Here is a 23,588-nt window from a genome sequence, read left to right on the forward strand (position 1 = left end):
AAAATAAAGTTAAAATTCCCTTCTCAAAACATTGGTAGTGACTAATATCAAAGTGTCTCTGTGACGCCAAAAGATGCCACATTTAAGTAATGTTGTGGTCAGAGGAGGAGAGAGGGTGATTTACCCCCTCTTCATTTTCTCTTCTGGATTCCATAAAAACAAGCATTACACTTGTCTACCTAACTCATTATCCTATCTTTTATAGGTGCTAATTAATTACAGTTCAATATTTTGTGAACCCTATGAAGTATAAAGCCCTGTGCTGTAGGATAGTAAAAAATGAACCAACTTAGTTTCTGTTTCCTGGGAGCATAAAATCTAGGAATATTTTGTTGTAGTGTATAGCTGAGATAGAAACCTTTGAAGAGTTGCGGATGAATCTCTAAACATCCCACTAATCCCCTAATAGTTTTTTACTGAATTAACATTTATTTAAACTTCTTTATAGTAAAAATTAGACATAACTACCTTTTGGGAGGAGGGAATTATTTTACTTCTCCCAAATTTCAGAACAGATTTACATTATCCAGTACAAAGAATTAAGTTCATCTTAGCTATTGTATTTTCTTTCAGTTCAACAGTGACATCCTCATTTGGTGATGCCATATTTACACTCTTTAGATTCCTAATATTAGCCATATAGGCCTTCAGAAGCCCTTAGTTTTTCCCTTGTCCGCTTTTTCATGTAGTAAGTTCTCAATGGCTGCCTATTAGGTTAGACGCTATGCTAGGTACCAGAGATACAAGAGTAAGCAAAAATACAGCTTGATTTTGTGGTTTAACTCATATCTTCTTTCATCTTTCATGTTTATAAGCTAATGACAAATTGGCCTACATGGTCTCATACAGTTGTCACTTCTTTATTTTAGTTGTCTCTGAAATAAATTCAGTTGTCTCTAGAAGTATCCTAGCTTTCTTAATTTTCATTTGAAGAAGAATTGACCCCTTAATCTCATTCACTGCTTAGCTCTGCTGTTCATGATAAAAATAGGGGTATTATCCATGACTAGTTTTATTCAGAAATGGTTTTATCTTGCTTTTTGAACACATTCTCATCATATTATTCATGATCACTTTTATGAAGTGATTCAAATAAAAGTAGTAAACAACAACCTTGTCCTCATTAATCCAGCTTTTAGTTTTCTGCCATAAGTATATATTTAATTCATGATTTTGAGTTATCTATATAGTGTTCTCAGCCCCTCAATTTTGTTTCGTAAATGGTACGGATTTTCTTGAATAAGCTTTGATGTAATGCATACATTTGAAGTTAAAATAACTGTCATTTTGGTGCAAACTTTAAAGGCTATGTATAAAAGGAATCAGAAAAAAGAGAAAAAACATTTGCTATTGATATGATTGCCTGCCTAGAAAAATTCAAGAGAGAATCAACTAAAAAACTACTTAGGGCTTCCCTGGTGGTGCAGTGGTTGAGAATCCGCCTGCCGATGCAGGGGACGCAGGTTCGTGCCCCGGTCCGGGAAGATCCCACGTGCCGCGGAGCGGCTGGGCCCGTGAGCCATGGCCGCTGAGCCTGCGCATCCGGAGCCTGTGCTCCGCAACGGGAGAGGCCACAACAGTGAGAGGCCCGCCTAGCACAAAAAAAAAAAAAAAAACTACTTAGAATTGATAAATGATTTTTATTTACTAAGATGGCCTCTTGCCAGATCAACATTGAAAAGTACATAGTTTCCTTATATTAGTAATAACCAATTAGAACATGTAATATAAAAATTATCCATTTCATGATAGCAACCAAAATAATAATGCATACAGGAATAATTTGGAAGATGCACTGCAGACTCTTAATACTGAGGGGAATACAGTGGGGCTTTTTCACTTTTTACTCTCTATGCTTCTGTATTGTTTTCATGTTTACAATGAGTATGTGTTTGTGTATAAATGTATATGCATATTACTTATACAGTCATAAATTAGTATATTTAAAACCAAATAATTTAAAATAGTTTCTAATGTACACTGTTTCAGGGTGCCCAGGAACGGATAGATAGCTTGCGTCGAACTGGAGTGATCCATGAAAAACAGACTGCTGTGTCAGTAGAAAACTTCATTGCAGAATTGCTTCCTGACAAGTAAGAGGATTTTTTTTTTTAACATAGTTGTAGTTTTTTAAGAGAACTTACAAGACAAGATCTATTCTCTTAGCAACTTTCAAATGTACAAAAAGTATTACTAACTATAGTCACTATGCTGTACATTATATTCTCACGACTGACTTACTTTATAACTGGAAGTTTGTACCTTTTAATCCCCTTTATCCATTTTACTCCCCCTCCCACCGCTGCCTCTGCATCCACCAATCTGTCCTACGTATCTGTGAGTTTGCTTTTCCCCCCACATGTGAGATCATACAGTATTTGTCTTTCTCTATTTGACTTACTTCGCTTAGCTTAATGACTTCAGTGTCCATACACGTTGCTGCAAATGGCAAGGTTTTCCTTTTCAATGGAATAATATTTCATTGTATATGTACATACATATATATATGTGAGAGTGTGTATAAATCACATTTTCTTTATCATCAGCAGACATTTAAGTTGCTTCCATGCCTCGGTTGTTGGAAATAATGCTGTAGCGAACAGAGGGATGCATATGTCTTGTTGAGTTAGTATTTTTGTTTCCTTTGGATAAATACCCAGTAGTGAAATTTATGGATTATTTGGTAGTTCAGTTTGTGAGGAACCTCCATACTGTTTTCCATAGTGGTTGTACCAATTTATGGTCCCACCAACAGTGCACAAGGGTTCCTTTTTCTCCACCTCTTCATCAACACTTGTTATTTCTTGTTTTTTGATAATAGCCATTCTAACAGTGTGAGGTGTTATCTTATTGTGGTTTTGATTAGCATTTCCCTGGAGGATTAGTGATGTTGAGCACCTTTTCACATATGGCCATCTGTATGTCTTCTTTGGAAAAGGAGGCTGTTCAGATCTTTTCCCCATTTTTTTATTGGATTGTTTGGTTTTTGCTGTTGATTAGTATGAGTTCTTTATATATTTTGGACATTAGCCCCATATCAGATACATGATTTGCAGGTATTGTCTGCCATTTGGTAGGTTTCCTTTTCATTTTGTTGATAGTTTCCTTTGCTGTGCAGAAACTTTTTAGTTTGATGTAGTCCTACTTGTTTTTGATTTTGTTGCATTTGCTTTAGGTGTCAAATCCAAAAAACATCATTGCCACAACAGATATCAAGGAGCTTACTGCCTATGTTTTCTTCTAGGAGTTTTTTATGGTTTCAGATGCTATGCTCAAGTATTTAATCCCTTTTGATTAATTTTTATGTCTCGTGTAAAATTGTGGTCCAGTTTTCCCAACACCATTTATTGAAGAGACTGTCCTTTCCCCACTGCATATTCCTGGCTGTTTTGTCATAAATTAATTGGCCATAAATGCATGGGTTTATTTCTGGGCTCTATTTTGTTGCATTGATCTATATTTTTGTTTTTTAATGCAAGTACCATACTGTTTTGATTACTGTTGCTATGTATTATAATTTGACATCAGGGAGCATGTTGCCTCCAGCTTTGCTCTGCTTTCTCAAGATTGCTTTGGCTATTCAGGGTCTTGTGGTTGCATACAAATTTTAGGATTGTTCTGTTTCTGTGGAAAATATCATTGGAATTTTGATAGGGATTGCATTGAGTCTGTAGCTTCCTTTGGGTAATAGGAACATTTTAACATTGTTCATTCTTCTAGTCCTGGGCATGGAATATATTTCCATTTATTTATGTCTTCTTTAGTTTTTTTCATCAATGTCTTACAGTTTTCAGAGTAGACATCTTTCACCTGCTTAGTTAAATATATTCCTAACTATTTTATTCTTTTTTATGTAATTGTAAATGGTATTTAAAATTTTTTTCTTCTGATAGTTTGCTATTGTATAGAAATACAACAAATTTTGGTGTATTGAATTTGTATCCTGCAACTTTACAGAATTTACTAGTTTTAACAGTTTTTTGGTGGTAGCTTTAAGTTTTTCTATGTATAATATGTCATGTGCAAATAGTGACAGTTTTACTTCTTCCTTTCTGATTTGGATGCACTTTTTTTCTTGCCTAATTACTCTGACTAGGACTTCCAATACCATGCTGAATAAAAGTGGGAAGAGTGGGCATTCTTGTTCTTGGTAAAGCTTTTTAGCTTTTCACTGTTGAGTGTATTAGCTATGGGCTTGCCATATGACTTTGATTATGTTGAGGTATGTTCCTTCTGTATCCACTCGAGAGTTTTTGTCATTAATGGGTGTCAAATTTTGTCAAATGCTTTTTATAGCTCTGTTGACATGATCATATGATTTTTATCTTTCATTTTGTTAATGTGGTGTATCACATTGATTGGCACATTTTGAACCATCCTTGCATCCCTGGAGTAGATCCCACTTGATTATGGTATAGATCCTTTTAATGCATTGTAGAATTCGGTTTGCTAGTATTTCACTGAGGATTTTTACATCTCTGTTTTTCAGGGATATTGGGCCTTTAATTTTCTTTGTAGTATCCTTGTCTGGTTTTGGTGTCAGGGTAATGCTGGCCTTGTAAAATGAGTTTGGAAGTGGGTCTCATTTTCTATATTTTGGAAGAGTTTAAGATTGGTATTAATTCTTCTCTAAATCTTTGGTAGAATTCACCAGTGACACCATCTGGTTCTGGACTTTTGTGTGTTGGGAGGTTTTTGATTACTGAGTCAGTCTCCTTACAAGTAATCCATTTGTTTAGATTTTTCTGTTTCTTTTGATTCAGTCTTAGTAGGTTGTGTGTTTTTAGGAATTTATGCATTTCTTCTAGGTTGTCCAGTTTGTTGGCCTATAATGAATGGTTCAGTAAGAGACTTATTATGTTTCTCTTAGGAGCAAAATATGATTGCTTACACTGAATATCTAGTAATAAATGTATCCTATTTTAGAACCAGAGAGAAAATTACGTTCTGGTCTAGCTCTACCATCTAACTAGCTATGTGACCTGTGTAGCTTAGCTCGCATTTCTACTCTTGTTTCTCCTTTTTAATTATAAAATGGACATTGTATTGCCTGCGTGCTAAGGTTGTGTTACTAATCAATTACATATGATACAGTGGTCAATTACATATGATACAGTGGTTTAGTTATTGGCTTGGATGTTGACCTCCAGTAACAATCATTTATACAGTCATTCAGAGTAATGGAAGGTATGGCAAGAGGGTCTGGAGGCAGTCACCAGGTTTGAGTTCTGTTGAACACTACCTCTCATCTATTTAGTTTGAAAAAAACCTCCAGCAACCTAATTCATCGTTTTTTATTTTTTAGTATCTTTTCACACTGATAGGTATCACCAAACACATGTCAATAGAGGAATATATGATTTTTTTATTTTTTAAATTTTTGGCTGCATTGGGTCTTCGTTGCTGCACGTGGGCTGTACATAAAATGCTATGTGCATTTTCAATGGAATTAACTTGATGTGGAGATAGTGTCAGATAAGATTTATGAATGCTTGGGACTTGAGCTGAATTTTGAAGAGTGGGTAAAATTCGGTTAAGTAGAAAAGAATAGGTAGGACATTCTGCATGGAGGAAAAGTGTGAAGATGATTAACATGTATTCTGGGGTCAGTGATTTTATCAGCTTGGCTGAACACTTGGATAGGAAATCAAAAAGTAGTTTGGGGACAGACTGAAGAGCTTTGATTGCTAGGTTGGGAAGTTTGAACTTCTATGTAAGCACCAAGCAGCCATCCAGTGATGATGAATATTAAAAGGTTAACAGAGGGGAAAAATGAAATATTCATTTAAGGGCTACTTTAGAGATTCCATTGTGCCTTTTTCCATGTATTATGTTTTAATAAAAATTATGACTTGATAACTGTACTTTCAATACCATTTACCCCCTTCATCTTTTGCAGTACTGTTAAGTATCTTAATTGTGTATATATTTTAAACTCCTAAGACATCCGTTTTAGTATAGTTCTGTACACTCTATTCACTTAAATTTATTCTCTGAATTCTTAACTGCATTTTTGGTTTTTCTGTCTGGGATCATTTTCATTCTGCCTAAAGAGCATCCTTTGGTACTATATACATTGTGATGGAAGACTTTGGCAGGAGTTCTCTCAGCTTTTGTCTGAAAGTGCCTTTAAGCACCTTTATTTTCACAGGGTGTTTTTTTCTGGATGTAGAAGTCTGGATTGGCAGATCTTTTCTTTCAGTACTTTAAAGATGCTGTTGTACTGTTTTCTGGCTTCCATCATTTCTGTTACATCAGCTATCCAGCTTGTTTCTGTGAAGAGAATGTATTGTTTAGCTGCATTTAGGATTTTTTCTGTCATTTTATTTTTGCAGTTTTATGGTACGTACAGTGGTGTTTGCTTAGGTATTGAATTTTTGTGGATTCCCTGAGCTTGATTCTTTCTTTCAGGATTTATGTCTTTCATCAGTTTTGGAAAGTTCTTGGCCATTGTATCTCCAGAATTGGCTTCTGGCCCATTTTCTCTCTTCTCTTTCTAGGACTCTAATTACATGCTTGTTCACCTTCTGACTGTGCCTCAGAGTTCTCATTTGGTCAGTCCCCTCTTTCCCCTACTTCCTCACTCTTTTTCTCTTTGTTCTTTAGTTCGAGTACCTTCTGTTTACCTCTCTTCTGCTGTGTAGCTCATACATTGATTTTTTTTAAAGTAGATTTAATTTACTATTGAATACCTATATTTTCTGTTTCGATTGTCTTTACCTCTCTTTCCTTGAATATGAGTCATTTACTTTAAGATCCTTGTCTACTGAAGCCAGTGTGTGGGCCTCTTTTAGCCTCCTATTGGTGTGACGATAAGGTGCTGTCTTTGTGGATGCCTCATAATCTTTGAAAGCCAGGAGTTGTTTATAAGAAACTCGAGAGTCGAGGTAATTTTGAGAAGGTTCACTCTTCCCTCTAATAAACAGAGTAGTGAGGTGTGTGGAAGGGGTAGTTTGGTGCACTTTAGATAGACTGACCTGAGTCCAGGCTGGGTTGTGCTCAGGGTCAGCTGAGTCTTCAGCATACCTTTGAAAGGTTGTCCCTGCCCAGAATGTTACTCCATTTTGTCTTCCTTGCTTCTACAGCTCTTGGATGCCATTAGATATGATTTATATGACTTGTATACTCATCCAGCTTTTCACTGGGAGCATTGGTCTGCCATCAACTGCTCCATCATACCTAGATGTGGTATTTTTCCTACCTTTTTTTGAGCAGAAGACTAGCAAATAAGGAAGATTAGGAATAGTAAATGGTAGTAGGAAGTTTGTGGATGGTTTCCATTATGGTTTAAGGAGGAGAGAGGATGAAAAGGCTGTAATATTAAGATACAGAAGGGGATTAGAGGAAGGACATGAGAACAAACAGCAGACCCATGACCCAAAACACTTGATAGTTTGCTTTGGCTACTTCTCTCTGTGGTGTTCCCATGAGAAGTAAATGCACAGAAGATAAAGTCAGGGGAAATACATGCTTATAACTGAGTCCAGAAAAGACCAGTGGTGTTTGGCTCCTAATAGTAAAGCCAGTATAGACCTAGCTATTTGTGATACACTTTGCATCATCAGTTCATGCTATTTGAGGAAAATTAGCATGTTTTATACCAAAATGGAAAAATACCTGTGTTACCATGAATTGTCCTTATTCTGAGATTAACCTATCAAGTTCTAAAACCAAGGGTTATGTGTGAAATGGGTTAAAATGTCCTTCTGTGAAGTGACTGGTGGTAGTGGATGGTCTTTCTTTGGTAAAATACAAATTGGCATACCTGTGTCAGCTCCTCAAGTGCTATTTTGACTTTTTTCTGCTACATGAAATCCAAATGTCTTGGAATCACCATTCTTCTTAAGCCTTTTTTAAGTCCAAGTAGCTTCCATTTAGGATTGGTCGAGTCTATCTTATTTCACCAACCGCATGGAGAGGGTGAGGAGAAGGAGAGCATTCCTTAGCAACTGTTCTTGAGTGTGAACAGTGGAGACCACCATTCTTCCTCCTGATGGGTGGGGAGTGGGAGTGGGGTGGAAGGACAGGAGGAAGGAGGGAGAAGACAACGTTTCCTCAGCCAATAGCACTAATTAGGGAAATGGAACAGGTCTCGGTGGGCATGACAGTGACGGCAGTTTAGATTTGAGTTGAGAAGAATGGGATACCCAGGTTGACACCAGTAGTTTGGAGAGGAAGGGGAGTTCTTCTCATGTGTGTGTTCACTGGCATTGTAGGGGAGACTGCTTGTACCTTCAGGGTTGCTGCTTTTCAGGACGTCCGTGCAGTGCCTGGAAGCTTAGTCACTACAATTATTCTCTGCCATCTGCATAATACACAAATCATGTAAAATAAAATACTGATTAATCATATACCAAATAAATTATTTAAAATAATGATTCATATAATAAATAAAACAACTATTTAAGGTTCTAAAAGTTTTAGGATGTGAATACTACAGACATTATAAACTGCCATTTTAACACTCAGCAAAGTTATTCTACATATTATTTTATTGTTTCTTTGAATATGTAAATAAGTTTCCTAATACTGTATTTCATCGCACTTTGATCTGCATATTTTAAAATTTTCTTGCTCTGTATCTTGTCATTTAAACTCATGATTACCTGATTCTGGCTAGTTAAAATGCTAGTGATGTTACAGATGACCTCACCTAAGTCAGTTTTTAAATGTATCACTTTTTACGTGTATCTTTTTTTTTTCTAACATCTTTATTTGAGTATAACTGTTTTACAATAGTGTGATAGTTTTTCCTTTACAACAAAGTGAATCACTTATACATATACATATGTTCCCATATCTCTTCCCTCTTGCATCACCCTCTCTCCCACCCTCCCTATCCCACCCCTCTAGGTGGTCACAAAGCACAGAGGTGAACTCCCTGTGCTATGCGGCAGCTTCCCACTAGCTATCTAATTTACATTTGGTAGTGTGTATATGTCCCTGCCACTCTCTCACTTCATCACCGCTTACCCTTCCCCCTCCCCATATCCTCAAGTCCATGCTGTAGTAGGTCTGTGTTTTATTCCCATCCTACCACTAATCTCTTCATGACATTTCTTTCCTTAGATTCCATATAAATGTGTTAGCATATGGTATTTGTTTTTCTCCTTCTGACTTACTTCACTTTGTACGACAGACTCCAGGTCTATCCACCTCATTACAAATAGCTCAGTTTCATTTCTTTTTATGGCTGAGTAATATTCCATTGTATATATGTGCCACATCTTTATCCATTCATCTGTTGATGGACACTTAGGTTGCTTCCATGTCCTGGCTATCGTAAATAGAGCTGCAATAAACATTTTGGTACATGACTCTTTTTGAATTATGGTTTTCTCAGGGTATGTGCCCAGCAGTGGGATTGTGGGGTCATATGGTAGTTCTATTTGTAGTTTTTTAAGGAACCTCCATACTGTTCTCCGTAGTGGCTGTATCAATTTACATTCCCACCAACAGTGCAAGAGTGTTCCCTTTTCTCCACACCCTCTCCAGCATTTACTGTTTCTAGAGTTTTTGATGATGGCCAATCTGACTGGTGTGAGGTGATATCTCATTGTAGTTTTGATTTTCATTTCTCTAATGATTAATGATGTTGAGCATTCTTTCATGTGTTTGTTGACAATCTGTATATCTTCTTTGGAGAAATGTCTATTTAGTTCTTCTGCCCATTTTTGGATTGGGTTGTTTGGTTTTTTGTTATTGAGCTGCCTGAGTTGCTTATAAATTTTGGAGATTAATCCTTTGTCAGTTGCTTCATTTGCAAATATTTTCTCCCATTCTGAGGGTTGTCTTTTGGTCTTGTTTATGGTATCCTTTGCTGTGCAAAAGCTTTTAAGTTTCATTAGATCCCATTTGTTTATTTTTCTTTTTATTTCCATTTCTCTAGGAGATGGGTCAAAAAGGATCTTGCTGTGATTTATGTCATAGAGTGTTCTGCCTATGTTTTCCTCTAAGAAAGAGTTTGATAGTGTCTGGCCTTACATTTAGGTCTTTAACCCATTTGGAGTTTATTTTTGTGTGTGGTGTTAGGGAGGGTTCTAATTTCATACTTTTACAGGTAGCTGTCCAGTTTTCCCAGCACCACTTATTGAAGAGGCTGTCTTTTCTCCACTGTATATCCTTCCCTCCTTTGTCAAAGATAAGGTGACCATATGTGTGTGGGTTTATCTCTGGGCTTTCTATCCTGTTCCATTGATCTATATTTCTGTTTTTGTGCCAGTACCATACTGTCTTGATTACTGTAGCCTTGTAGTATAGTCTGAAGTCAGGGAGCCTGATTCCTCCAGCTCCATTTTTCGTTCTCAAGATTGCTTTGGCTATTCGGGGTCTTTTGTGTTTCCATACATTGTGAAATTCTTTGTTCTAGTTCTGTAAAAAATGCCATTGGTAGTTTGATAGGGATTGCATTGAATCTGTGGATTGCTTTGGGTAATAGAGTCATTTTCACAATATTGATTCTTCCAATCCAAGAACATGGTATATTTCTCCACCTATTTGTATCATCTTTAATTTCTTTCATCAGTGTCTATAGTTTTCTGCATACAAGTCTTTTGTCTCCTTAGGTAGGTTTATTCCTAGATACTTTATTCTTTTCGTTGCAATGGTAAATGGGAGTGTTTTCTTAATTTCCCTCTCAGATTTTTCATCATTAGTGTATAAGAATGCCAGAGATTCCTGTGCATTAATTTTGTATCCTGCTACTTTACCAAATTCATTGATTAGTTCTAGTAGTTTTCTGGTAGCATCCTTAGTATTCTCTATGGATAGTATCATGTCATCTGCAAACAGTGACAGCTTTACTTCTTCTTTTCCTATTTGGATTCCTTTTATTTCTTTTTCTTCTCTGATTGCTGTGGCTAGAACTTCCAAAACGAGGTTGAATAAGAGTGGTGAGAGTGGGCAACCTTGTCTTGTTCCTGATCTTAGTGGAAATGGTTTCAGTTTTTCACCATTGAGAACAATGCTGGCTGTGGGTTTGCCATATATGGCCTTTATTATGTTGTGGAAAGTTCCCTCTATGCCTACTTTCTGCAGGGTTTTTATCATAAATGGGTGTTGAATTTTGTCAAAAGCTTTCTCTGCATCTATTGAGATGATCATATGGTTTTTCTCCTTCAGTTTGTTGATATGGTGTATCACGTTGATTGATTTGCATATATTGAAGAATCCTTGCATTCCTGGGATAAACCCCACTTGATCATGGTGTATGATCCTTTTAATGTGCTGTTGGATTCTGTTTGCTAGTATTTTGTTGAGGATTTTTGCATCTATGTTCATCAGTGATATTGGCCTATAGTTTTCTTTCTTTGTGACGTCTTTGTCTGGTTTTGGTATCAGGGTGATGGTGGCCTCATAGAATGAGTTTGGGAGTGTTCCTCCCTCTGCTATCTTTTGGAAGAGTTTGAGAAGGATAGGTGCTAGCTCTTCTCTAAATGTTTGATAGAATTTGCCTGTGAAGCCATCTGGTCTTGGGCTTTTGTTTGTTGGAAGATTTTGAATCACAGTTTCAATTTCAGTGCTTGTGATTGGTCTGTTCATGTTTTCTATTTCTTCCTGGTTCAGTCTTGGCAGGTTGTGCATTTCTAAGAATTTGTCCATTTCTTCCAGGTTGTCCATTTTATTGCCATAGAGTTGCTTGTAGTAATCTCTAATAATCTTTTGTATTTCTGCAGAGTCAGTTGTTACATCTCCTTTTTCATTTCTAAGTCTATTGATTTGAGTCTTCTCCCTTTTTTTCTTGATGAGTCTGGCTAATGGTTTATCAATTTTATTTATCTTCTCAAAGAACCAGCTTTTACTTTTATTGATCTTTGTTATTGTTTCCTTCATTTCTTTTTCATTTATTTCTGATCTGATCTTTATGATTTCTTTCCTTCTGCTAAATTTGGGGGTTTTTTGTTCTTCCTTCTCTAATTGCTTTAGGTGCAAAGTTAAGTTGTTTATTCGAGATGCTTCCTGTTTCTTAAGGTATGATTGTATTGCTATAAACTTCCCTCTTAGAACTGCTTTTGCTGTGTCCCATAGGTTTTGGGTCGTCGTGTCTCCATTGTCATTTGTTTCTAAGTACTTTTTGATTTCCTCTTTGATTTCTTCAGTGATCACTTCGTTATTAAGTAGTGTATTGTTTAGCCTCCATGTGTTTGTATTTTTTACAGATCTTTTCCTGTAATTGATATTTAGTCTCATAGCGTTATGGTCAGAAAAGATACTTGATACGATTTCAATTTTCTTAAATTTGCCAAGGCTAGATTTGTGACCCAATATATGATCTATCCTGGAGAATGTTCTATGGGCACTTGAGAAAAATGTGTATTCTGTTGTTTTTAGATGGAATGTCCTATAAATATCAAGTAAATCCATCTTGTATAATGTATCATTTAAAGCTTGTGTTTCCTTATTTATTTTCATTTTGGATGATCTGTCCATTGGTGACAGTGGGGTGTTAAAGTCCCCTACTATGATTGTGTTACTGTTGATTTCCCCTTTTATGGCTGTTAGTATTTGCCTTATGTATTGAGGTGCTCCTATGTTGGGTGCATAAATATTTACAATTGTTATATCTTCTTCATGGATTGATCCCTTGATCATTATGTAGTGTCCTTCTTTGTCTCTTGTAATAGTCTTTATTTTAAAGTCTATTTTGTCTGATATGAGAATTGCTACTCCAGCTTTCTTCTGATTTCCATTTGCATGGAATATTTTTTCCAACCCCTCACTTTCAGCCTGTAAGTGTCCCTAGGTCTGAAGTGGGTCTCTTGTAGACAGCATATATATGGGTCCTGTTTTTGTATCCATTCAGCCAGTCTGTGTCTTTTGGTGGGAGCATTTAATCCATTTACATTTAAGGTAATTATTGATATGTGCATTCCTATTACCATTTACTTAATTGTTTCGGGTTGTTCTTGTAGGTCTTTTTCTTCTCTTGTGTTTCTTGCTTAGAGAAGTTCCTTTAGTATTTGTTGTAAAGCTGGTTTGGTGCTGCTGAACTCTCTCAGCTTTTGCTTGTCTGTAAAGGTTTTAATTTCTCCATCAAATCTGAATGAGATCCTTGCTGGGTAGAGTAATCTTGGTTGTAGGTTCTTTTCCTTCATCACTTTAAATATATATAGGAGAAGTTCCACGTGTAGATGTATTTCTGATGTATCTGTGAGGAGGAAGGTGATCCCCACGTCTTACTCTTCTGCCATCTTCTCGTTCCCCCCTTACATGTATCTTTAAGTTGAAGAAAGTTTTCTTGATTTCATGAGGCTGTTTTCAAAGACTGATTCGTTGTGAACAGTTCAGAAAGTGTGATTAGAAGGATTTATCAGGAATGAGGAGAGGATTTGTTATTTCCTGAATGAGTTTATTTTTATAGTAACTTTGCAACTTTGCTATATATTAATTATAGAGTTGGTAATATAAATTTTCCCATATTTTAGCAGGTGACCCATATTTTAGCAAGTGACATTTTAAATTATAAGCTATTTGCATTTTCAAATGAGTAGATTTATCTGTTGCATATTTGAGCACCCCTAATTGCCATTCTTTTCTCCAGTTCTTAGCAAGGAAACGAACGTCCCATGAGTAATTTTCAATTATTTTTTCTTTGTTGTTGTTTTTCCCCATTTTTTTGTTTTATTCCGTCTCTTGGAACTAAGCCAACAGGGTAATTTTATATGCTGTTTTATGGATTGTCCTCTTGAAAATTTCAAGGAAATGTTTTTCTAATCAATCTGGTAATGTTTTATCTGAATGTTAGTACTTTATCTATTCACCGTAACTCATTTAGCACATATACAACGTGAAACTCATACATTCTGTTGCAGATGGTTTGACATTGGCTGTCTGATAGTTGAAGACCCTGTGCATGGTATTCATCTAGAAGCATTTACTCAAGCCACACCAGTACCCTTGGAATTTGTACAACAGGTTAGTTTTATCCTGTTCTTTTCCATTATGCTTCAGAGAAACCTGAAATACTGTTTTCAAAATAAGATTTTTCATTGTAAATATGGTATATTCTTGATTTTGCTTCACTCTTTTTCCTTTTAGCCTTTTCTCTTTGCTTTTCAATTTTCTATTCCTTCCATGTTTCAGTACCTTCCTACTTTCATTTTCCAGTGGTCGTCAAGGTAAGCCATTACATGGTTAACCTCTTTTTCTCATTGTTTTCTCTCTTTTTATGATTGTGTTCACTACCTTGTGATCGGAAAAAAATTTACCTATTCTGGTTTTATGTTCACCTTTCATTAACTGTCTCCTTTATCTGCTGTTACTCTAGTTCCTTTTTCTTTGTCCTCATCTTCCTCTTTAGCTTGTTCACCTTTAAAAACATGTAGAAACACATTTAGAAGTTTACTTACAAACCTTGGATGAAAGTCACATGTCTTTTCAGTTTGTTGAAAAACGTTTACCTATCCACATAGTTTCCAGAAGAATGTCAGCATTAATATAAAATGGTTTCCATTCCTTCTATATTTTTATGTACTTTTAATCCTTTCTTAAATGAAATAGAATGTAAAAGTTTGTTTACATTGGAATCTTTGTACTCTGAAATGGTATTTTTCCTGTCTTCCATTTAATAGAATTTCCATCACATTTTTATATATGTACCTTGTTAAATGTCATTTCAAAACTCTCTAAAGTTATTTGGGACTTTAGGTATTTGAGAATTTGCTAAAGCTACTGGGTTCTCCCCCAAGAGCATGCATGTATGACATATGCACTTACATATAAATTTGGCTCACATGTTTACAGAGCCCCTGAAAGCAGCCTGTGGCCTTCTTAGGGGTTTACAGTTTAGATGAGGAATAAGAATTTATGCTTGGAATTTTTAAGTTTATTGAACCTTTACTTAATTATACCATAATTTCTCTTCAGAAATTGAAGAAAACATTTTTATACATGGTAGTATTAAACTCACTCCAATGTGAAGGTGATTAAAAGATTGTAAACAAATACTATGTACACTGTTATACCAATAATTTAGAAAAATTACAGAAAATGGTTGATTTTCTAGGAAAATATTCTTGAATCAATAATGGCAGTTTATAACTATTAGCTCATTGAAGTCAAAACCAGTCAAATTTTGGCAGTTTCATATGATTTAACCTAATTATCTTAGTGAAGCCTTTTGATGCAAGAGTTTCATCTAGCTCCAAAAAAATCACTGAGTTTTAATGGTATTGTGAGGTCTACAAGGTAGTCAAAGAATACATGATTCTCATGCATAGAGGTAGAAAGTTTTCCATTTTATTCTGTGAGACTAGCTTGTAACCTAACCAAAGAATAAATTATAATACAGTATCACTTAAGAAGTAAACAGTAAAACTAATAATGTATTTATTAGAACATTAAAAAGGGTTCTGAAATGAATTCCAGTGTGTGTGGGGGGTAGTTTTCCCCATGCCACCTAACAGTTCTCCTATACCACCTGGATATCCTATAATTCAACTCAATTCTGACACCTTTCTGCCTAGAAATCAGATCCCACAGGTTAAGGGCTACAAGGCAGTCCTACAAGACTGCCTGCGCCCCTCCTTTCCAGACACCTATCAATCACAAGTCCAGGTTGTTACATGAACTTCTAACTGACTGGCTATATATCATAGGAAATCAGAGATTCTCATAACCTGCTCTTCGGGTTTCATTAATTTGCTAGAGTTGCTTACCGAATGCAGGAAACACACTTTACCCTAGATCACAGGTATTATAAAAGGGGATATAAATCAGCAGCAGCCAGTTGGAAGAGATGCATAGGGCAAGCTATGGAGAAAGGTGGAGCTTCCCTCCTAGTGCTCCACTGTCTCCAAATCTCCACACCTTCAGCAACCCAGAAACTGTCTAAACCCTATCCTTTTTACATTTTGATGGAGGCCTCATTAGATGGGCATGATGGATTAAATCATTGGCTATTGGTGATTGATTCAAACCTGCAGTCCCCTCTTCAGAGGTGCAGGGGGCCTAGGGGGGAGGAATAAATGGGAGAGTTCCAACCCTCTAATCACATAGTTGATTCCCTTCGCAGCCAGACAAGTTCCTAGGAGCTCTGTGCCCGAAACCAATGTTGAAGACCAAATAAATATTTTATAAATCAAAATATCACAATTCACAATCCACTCCCTGGTCTTTGAATATGGATCCCTTATAGTAAAACAGTCATAAATGTTAAATGATACTGGCACATTACTGGCATCCCAGTCTGTCATTAATAACTACTTAGTACATTGTCATATCATGAGAATGTCTCCCAGCATGAGGACACATGCGTTTGCAGGTTTCAAAAGCAGGAGTGGAAATTGTTTTCTTAAGTTCTCAGAAAGAGAAATTAAGGAAATTAATGAAACAATCCCATTTACCATTCACATCAAAATGATTAAGAATAAGATACCTAGGGATCAACCTATGTAAAGAGGCAAAAGATCTGTACTCCAAAAACTGTTTAAGACTCTAATGAAAGAAATTGAAGATGACACAAACAAATGGAAAGATACCATGGCTTTGGATAGAAGAATCAATATTGTTAAAATGACCAAACTACCTAAGGCAATCTACAGATTCAGTGCAATCCCTATCATATTACCAATGGCATTTTTCACAAAACTAGAACAAATAATTTTAAAATTTGGATGGAAACACAAAAGACCCCTAATAGCCAAAACAATCTTAAGAAGAGGGAAGCTGGAGGAATCACACTCCCTGACTTCAGACAATGCCACAAAGCTAGTCATCAAATGTAACAGGATAGAAAGTCTGGAAATTAATTGACCACAAGTGTGTCGATTTATCTACAGCAAAGGAGGTAAGTATATACAGTGGAGAAAGATAGTCTCTTCAATAAGTGGTGCTGGAAAAAGTAGACAGCTACATGTAAAGGAACGAAATTAGAACATTCTCTAACACCATGTACAAAAATAAACTCAAAAGTGGATTAAAGACCTAAATGTAACACTGGATATTATAAAACTCTTAGAGGAACACATAGGCAGAAGACTCTTTGACATAAATCACAGCAATATGTTTTTGGATCCATCTTCCAGAGTAATGGAAATAAAACCAAAAATAAATAAATGGGACCTAATTAAATTTAAAAGCTTTTGCACAACAAAGGAAACCATGAACAAAACGAAGACAACCTGCAGAATGGGAGAAAATATTTGCAAAGGAAGCAACCAACAGTGATTAGTCTCCAAAATATACAAACAGCTCATAAAACTCTACCACAAAAAAACAACCCAATCAAAAAATGGGCAAAAGATCCAAAGAGACATTTCTTCAAAGAAGACATACAGATGACCAACAGGCACATGAAAAGATGCTCACCATCAATAATTATTAGAGAAATGCACATCAAAACCACAATGAGGTTATCGCCTCCCACCAGTCAGAATGGCCATGATCAAGAAGTCTACAAATACTGGAGAGAGTGTGGAGAAAAGGGAACTCTCCTGCATTGTTGGTGGGAATGTAAATTGGTACAGCCATTATGGAGAACAGTATAGAGGGTCCATAAAAAAACTAAAAATAGAGCTACAATATGATCCTGCAATCCAACTCCTGGGCATATACCTGGAAAAGACAAAAACTCTAATTTGAAAAGATACACACACCCCTATGTTCACAGCAGCACTATTTACAATTGCCAAGACATGGAATCAACCTAAATGTTCATCAACAGATGACTGGATAAAGAAGATGTGGTGTACATATATACAATGGGATATTGCTCAGCCATTAAAAAGAATGAAATAATGTCATTTTGCAGCAACACGGATGGACCTAGAGATTATCATTCTAAGTGAAGTAAGTCAGACAGACAAAGACAAATACATATTACTTATATGTAAAAAAGAAATGGTACAAATGAACTTATTTAGAAAACAAATAGAGACATAGAAAGCAAACTTTTGGTTACCAAAGGGGATAGTGGGGGGAGGTGGGGCAAGGAGATAAATCAGGAGTTTGGGGTTAACAGATACACACTACTATATAAAAAGTAGATAACAAGGACTTACAGTTTCCTGTGCTACACAGTATTCAATATCTTGTAGTAGTCTATAATGAAAAAGAATCCAAAAATGAATAATCTGTACATACATATGTATAAATGAATCATTTTGCTGTATACCTGAAACTAACCCAACATTGTAAACCAGGTATACTTCAATTTAAAAAAACAGCAGGAGTGGTGTCAGAGATACAGTATATGGCTTCACCCTTTCAGGCATGTGGTATAATAGAGCTAAGAGATGGTATCATCTCTTGCTCTGAGCCTTTTTTTTTTTCTTGTTTCCTTTTCTCCATTCATACCCAAACTTTTCCACCTTTGGAAGGGACATTAGGTTCAACCACTGTGCTGGTCTAGATTACAGACAGCAATACTAGTCTAGCAGGTGCCTCCTCCTCATCCACTTCTATTCAGATAAGGTTACATAGGTGCAGAACAGGTGGGCTGTCTTTACTACCAGCCCATATAGCAGCAATCACTGTTAGCCCCATTTTTTCAGATGGAGTGAAGGCACATCTATAGACCCTTAGGAATTGTAACAAAGATTAAAAACATAGTTACAATAAAGGTGTTTAAAAAAAACGAGAGTGTTGAACCAGAAACTGTAACTGAGCATTTGCCTCTACCACTGGGTAAGGAAAGCCTCGCCTAGAGTCACTGTCTCTACCTGTGAACAACCATTTGTAGTCCCCCAGGGCTACCAACTAATTTGCTAGCTATGTTCAGGGCCTTCCCAACAGGAAATCTGCCACATAGCCATCTGTAGTCTCTTTTTTGCTGGTCGACAGAACATGTTTTATTGGCATTTTGTGCCTCAGAGTGTACAAGAAGAATGTGTCTAGATTCAGCCCATCTCTGCATTGCTGCATTAACCCCATATTCACTCACCTCATGGACCCAGGTGGCCCTCTTGAGAGAGAACAAGGGGATATCTTGCTTGTTGATTCCATTCACCTTCCAAGGCTGGAAAGGAGTTCTTCTGATGGGCATCAACATGTTCTACTTTAATGCATCCCTCCATTTCCCACAGTGATTTCCACAGGGTTTTTGTCCCATATGGGCATCCTGTTAATAGGCCAGGTTTCCATTGCCCTCCTGCCTGACCATATGGCCGGGCCATTGACCACTGCCCATGACTCAGTAAAAACCAGAAGATAGGAGATTATATCACTGTTCAATTCTTTCATCACTGCTGGGGAAACAGCATGAAGTTCAGCCTTGCCCATCTGATTTCTTTTTACCTTCCTCAGTCAGAGCAGTGGACTTCCAAATAGTATGTTTTCCATCCACCTTGGAACTGCTACCCATAAACCAAGCGGCTCTTGGTTGTTAAGAGCTGTTCATAGGGCACTGTCTACATGGCAGTCGGTTCTGGCAACTTCTTGGGTGACTCCAAAATCTGTCCTAGAGGAAAAGAGACACCGAGCTTGTTAGTCTCCTCCCTGTATTCCCCAGACAGCATGATCATGTATAAACCGTTTCCATTACGGTGGAACTCTTCTGGGCACTGCCATCCCTATTAGGCTGTTTCTCTATCATCCCAGACGTTTTGGGTATTTCACATTTCAATATCATTTTATGTCTTTTAGTCATACGAGTAGCTTCAATTAATAATGTCCAGTCGCTAGGTAGTTAACACCCCTCAAATGGAAATTATCTAGTTTGAAGTTCAAGTAGTCATTGCTGGGAGGCACTCACAGATTTTTGCCATAAGCCTCAGTCTACGTTCCATATAGGACTGTGGTGCAGAGAATTTTGTCCCTACCAGCACTCCAACTTCTATTCCACGCTACAGGCTTAGACAGTCTTACTGGTTCCATATAGCATGTCCAGTTAATAATGTTTGAAGGGTGGCTTTCCATCCCTTCTGTTTTACAATACTAGAAAAGGGAAACATTTTCCAGTGAGATACAGTGTCCATCCCCAAAATATAATCAGATGAGAAAAAACAGTCACTTCACATGAAACCAGTTCAAACACACCAAGTCTCCTACAGACTTATACTGTAATTCCATCATCACTTACGTTCCTCACTGTAACCCCCATTGAGACTTCATCAATGGGTTTTGGTTTTGTAATACTAGGTAGGGGAAGTGTCCCCCAGCCAAATATCCATCCCGGTAAAGGAGACACGCTTCCTTATGTTATACCTGCTTAAACATTCAACTTTCATAATCCTATCAACCATTACATTTTTACTTTCTTTCAGTCTAATTGTAGCACACATCAGGCCTTCACTAGTGGACTTTGGTAACACAGCTCAAGGGACTCCTGTTTCTACTCTGGGAAACTTCTCTTCTCCACTCCTGACCATTTTACTCACTCTTGTCTGAAAGTCTTTGGGTCCCCAACTAGGGATTGAGCCAAGGGATTTTGGCCCATTTGTCAGTCTTCATCTTGATTACTCTGCCTAGTCACTGCCCCAGTTGATTGCTGCTTAAATTTCACATTGTCATTTCTACCTTTAGACTTTTAAAATTTCTCCTAACTAGGATAAATAGAGCAGACTTATTTGGGGCCCTTCAATGTTGGGGAACCAGCAGGGAGTCCCACTTAACCTTTGGTAGTGCTGTGTTAAAACCTCTGTTTTAATCCCACCTATGTCTGTTTTATTCATCCTGTTTCCCAATAGCCATCTGAAGATTTCCACCCTGCTGGGATAAGTTCTGTGAATCTCCTCTGTTTCCTCTGTTTCATCCCAATCAAAATTTAACTTTATTCACCTATGTCTTCCCAATCAAAGTTTACTTTATTCACCTATGTCTTCATAACTTTTTAAAATTTCCACCTTGTTGGGCAACTAGAGAAAGAAGAACAACAAAAAAAACCCTAAATTAGCAAAAGGAAATAAATCGTAAAGATCAGAGCAAAAATAAATATTGGATTGGCCAAAAAGTTCATTTGGTTAGTAAATACATTGGTTCAGTAAAATTCTTGGTGAAAATGAAAAAATGTGTCTTTTATTTTTACTTAAAACTGAACGAACTTTTTGGCCAACCCAATAAAATAGAGATGAAGAAAAAATAGAAAAAAATCAATGAAACTAAAAGCTGGTTCTTTGAAAAGATGAACAAAATCGATAAATCTTTAGCCAGACTCATCAAGGAAAAAAGGGGAAGGTGCAAATCAATAAAATTAGAAATGAAAAAGAAGTTACAACAGATGCCACAGAAATACAAAGGATCCTAAGAGACTACTACAAACAACTATATGCCAATAAAATGGACAACCTAGAAAAAATGGACAAATAAGAAATGTATAACCTTTCAAGACTGAACCAGGAAGAAATAGCAAATATGACTCACAAGTCCTGAAATTGAAACTGTGATTAAAAAATCTAATAGCAAACAAAAGGCCAGGACCAGATGGCTTCACAGGCGAATTCTGTCAACCATTCAGAGAAGTGTTGACACCTACCCTTCTGAAACTCTTCCAAAAAACTGCAGAGGAAAGAACACTCCTAAGCTCATGCTACAAGGCCACCATCACCCTGCTACCAAAACCAGACAAAGTTATCACAAAAAAAGAAAATTACAGGCCAATATCGGTGATGAACATAGACGTAAATATCCTAAACAAAATATTAAGAAACAGAATCCACCAACACATTAAAAGGATCATACACCATGATCAAGTGGCATTTATCCAGGGATGCAAGGTTTTTTCAATTTCCACAAATCAGTGTGATACACCACATTAACAAGCTGAAGAATAAAAAACATATGATCACCTCAATAGATGCAGAAAAAGCTTTTGACAAAATTCAACACCTGCTTATGATAAAAAACTCCAGAAAGTGGGCATAGAGGGAACTTACCTCAACATAATAAAGGCCATATACAACAAACCCACAGCAAACATCGTTCTCAATGGTGAAAAACTGAAAGCATTTCCTCTAAGATCAGGAACAAGACAAGGATGTCCATTCTCACAACTGTTATTCAACATAGTTTTGGAAGTCCTAGCCACGGCAATCATAGAAGAAAAAGAAATAAAAGGAATACAAATTGGAAAAGAAGAAGTAAAACTGTCACTATTTGCAGATGACATGATACTATACATAGAAAATCCTGAAGATGCTACCAGAAAACTACTAGAGCTAATCAATGAATTTGGTAAAGATGCAGTATACAAAATTAATACACAGAACTCTCTTGTATTCCTATACACTAACAATGAAAGGTCAGAATGAGAAATTAAGGAAACAACCCCATTTACCATCACATCAAAAAGAATAAAAATACTTAGTAATAAACCTACCTAATGAGGTAAAAGACCTGTACTCAGAAAACTACAAGATACTGATGAAAGAAATCAAAGATTACACGAACAGGTGGAGAGATACACCATGTTCTTGGATTGGAAGAATCAATATTGTGAAAATGACTATACTGTACAAAGCAATCTACAGATTTAATGCAATCCCTATCAAATTAACAATGGCATTTTTCACAGAATTAGAACAAAAAATTTTACAATTTGTGTGGAAACACAAAAGACCCCAAATAGCCAAAGCAATCTTGAGAAAGAAAAATGGAGCTGGAGGAATCAGGCTCTCTGACTTCAGACTATACTACAAAGCTACAGTAATCAAGACAGTATGGTACTGGCACAAAAACAAATAAAGATCAATGGAACAGGATAGAAAGCCCAGAGATAAACCCATGCACCTATGGTCAACTAATCTATGACAAAGGAGGCAAGGATATACAATGGAGTAAAGACAGTCTCTTCAATAAGTGGTGCTGGGAAAACTGGACAGCTACATGTAAAAGAATGAAATTAGAACATTCTCTAACACCGTACACAAAAATACTCAAAATGGATTAAAGACCTAAATGTAAGACCGTATACTATAAAACTCTTAGAGGAAAACAGGCAGAACACCCTTTGACATAAATCACAGTGAGATCTTTTTCAATCCACCTCCTAGAGTAATGGAAATAAAACCAAAAATAAACAAACGGGACCTAATTAAACTTAAAAGCTTTTGCACAGCAAAAGAAACCATAAACAAAATGAAAAGACAGCCCTCAGAATGGGAGAAGGTATTTGCAAAGGAAGCAGCTGACAAGGGATTAATCTCCAAAATACAGAGACAGCTCATGCAGCTCAATATAAACAGATAACCCAATCAAAAAAATGGGCAGAAGACCCAAATAGACATTTCTACAAAGACATACAGATCGCCAAAAAGCACGTGAAAAGATGCTCAACATCATTAATTGTTAGAGAAATGCAAATCAAAACTACAATGAGGTATCACCTCACACTGGTCAGAATGGCCATCATCAAAAAATCTACAAACAATAAATGCTGGAGAGGGTGGGGAGAAAAAGGGAACCCTCCTACACTGTTGGTGGGAATGTAAATTGGTACAGCCACATGGAGAATAGTGTGGAGGTTCCTTAAAAAACTAAAAATGGAGCTGCTATATGATCCAGCAATCCACTCTTGGGCATATATCCAGAAGCAAACCAAATTCAAAAAGATACATGCACCTCAATGTTCATTGCAGCACTATTTATAATAGCCAGGACATGGAAGCAACCTAAATGTCCATCAATAGATGAATGGATAAAGAAGATGTGGTACA

General features: G+C 36.6%; 1 protein-coding gene across 4 annotated transcripts in view; it reads left to right on the forward strand.

Annotated features, from left to right (window-relative positions):
• Window positions 1-23,588, forward strand: part of PRRC1 (proline rich coiled-coil 1) — a 55,062-nt gene that overhangs the window by 24,971 nt on the left and 6,503 nt on the right. For all 4 annotated transcript variants that reach the window (XM_059061588.2, XM_059061590.2, XM_067031519.1 and 1 more), the window contains exons 7-8: window positions 1,990-2,093; window positions 13,812-13,914. In XM_059061588.2, the coding sequence (XP_058917571.1) occupies window positions 1,990-2,093; window positions 13,812-13,914 (207 nt within the window). The remainder of the gene's footprint in view (window positions 1-1,989; window positions 2,094-13,811; window positions 13,915-23,588) is intronic.

Source organism: Kogia breviceps, chromosome 4 (genome assembly GCF_026419965.1).
Source record: "Kogia breviceps isolate mKogBre1 chromosome 4, mKogBre1 haplotype 1, whole genome shotgun sequence".
Taxonomy (NCBI): Eukaryota; Metazoa; Chordata; class Mammalia; order Artiodactyla; family Physeteridae; genus Kogia; species Kogia breviceps.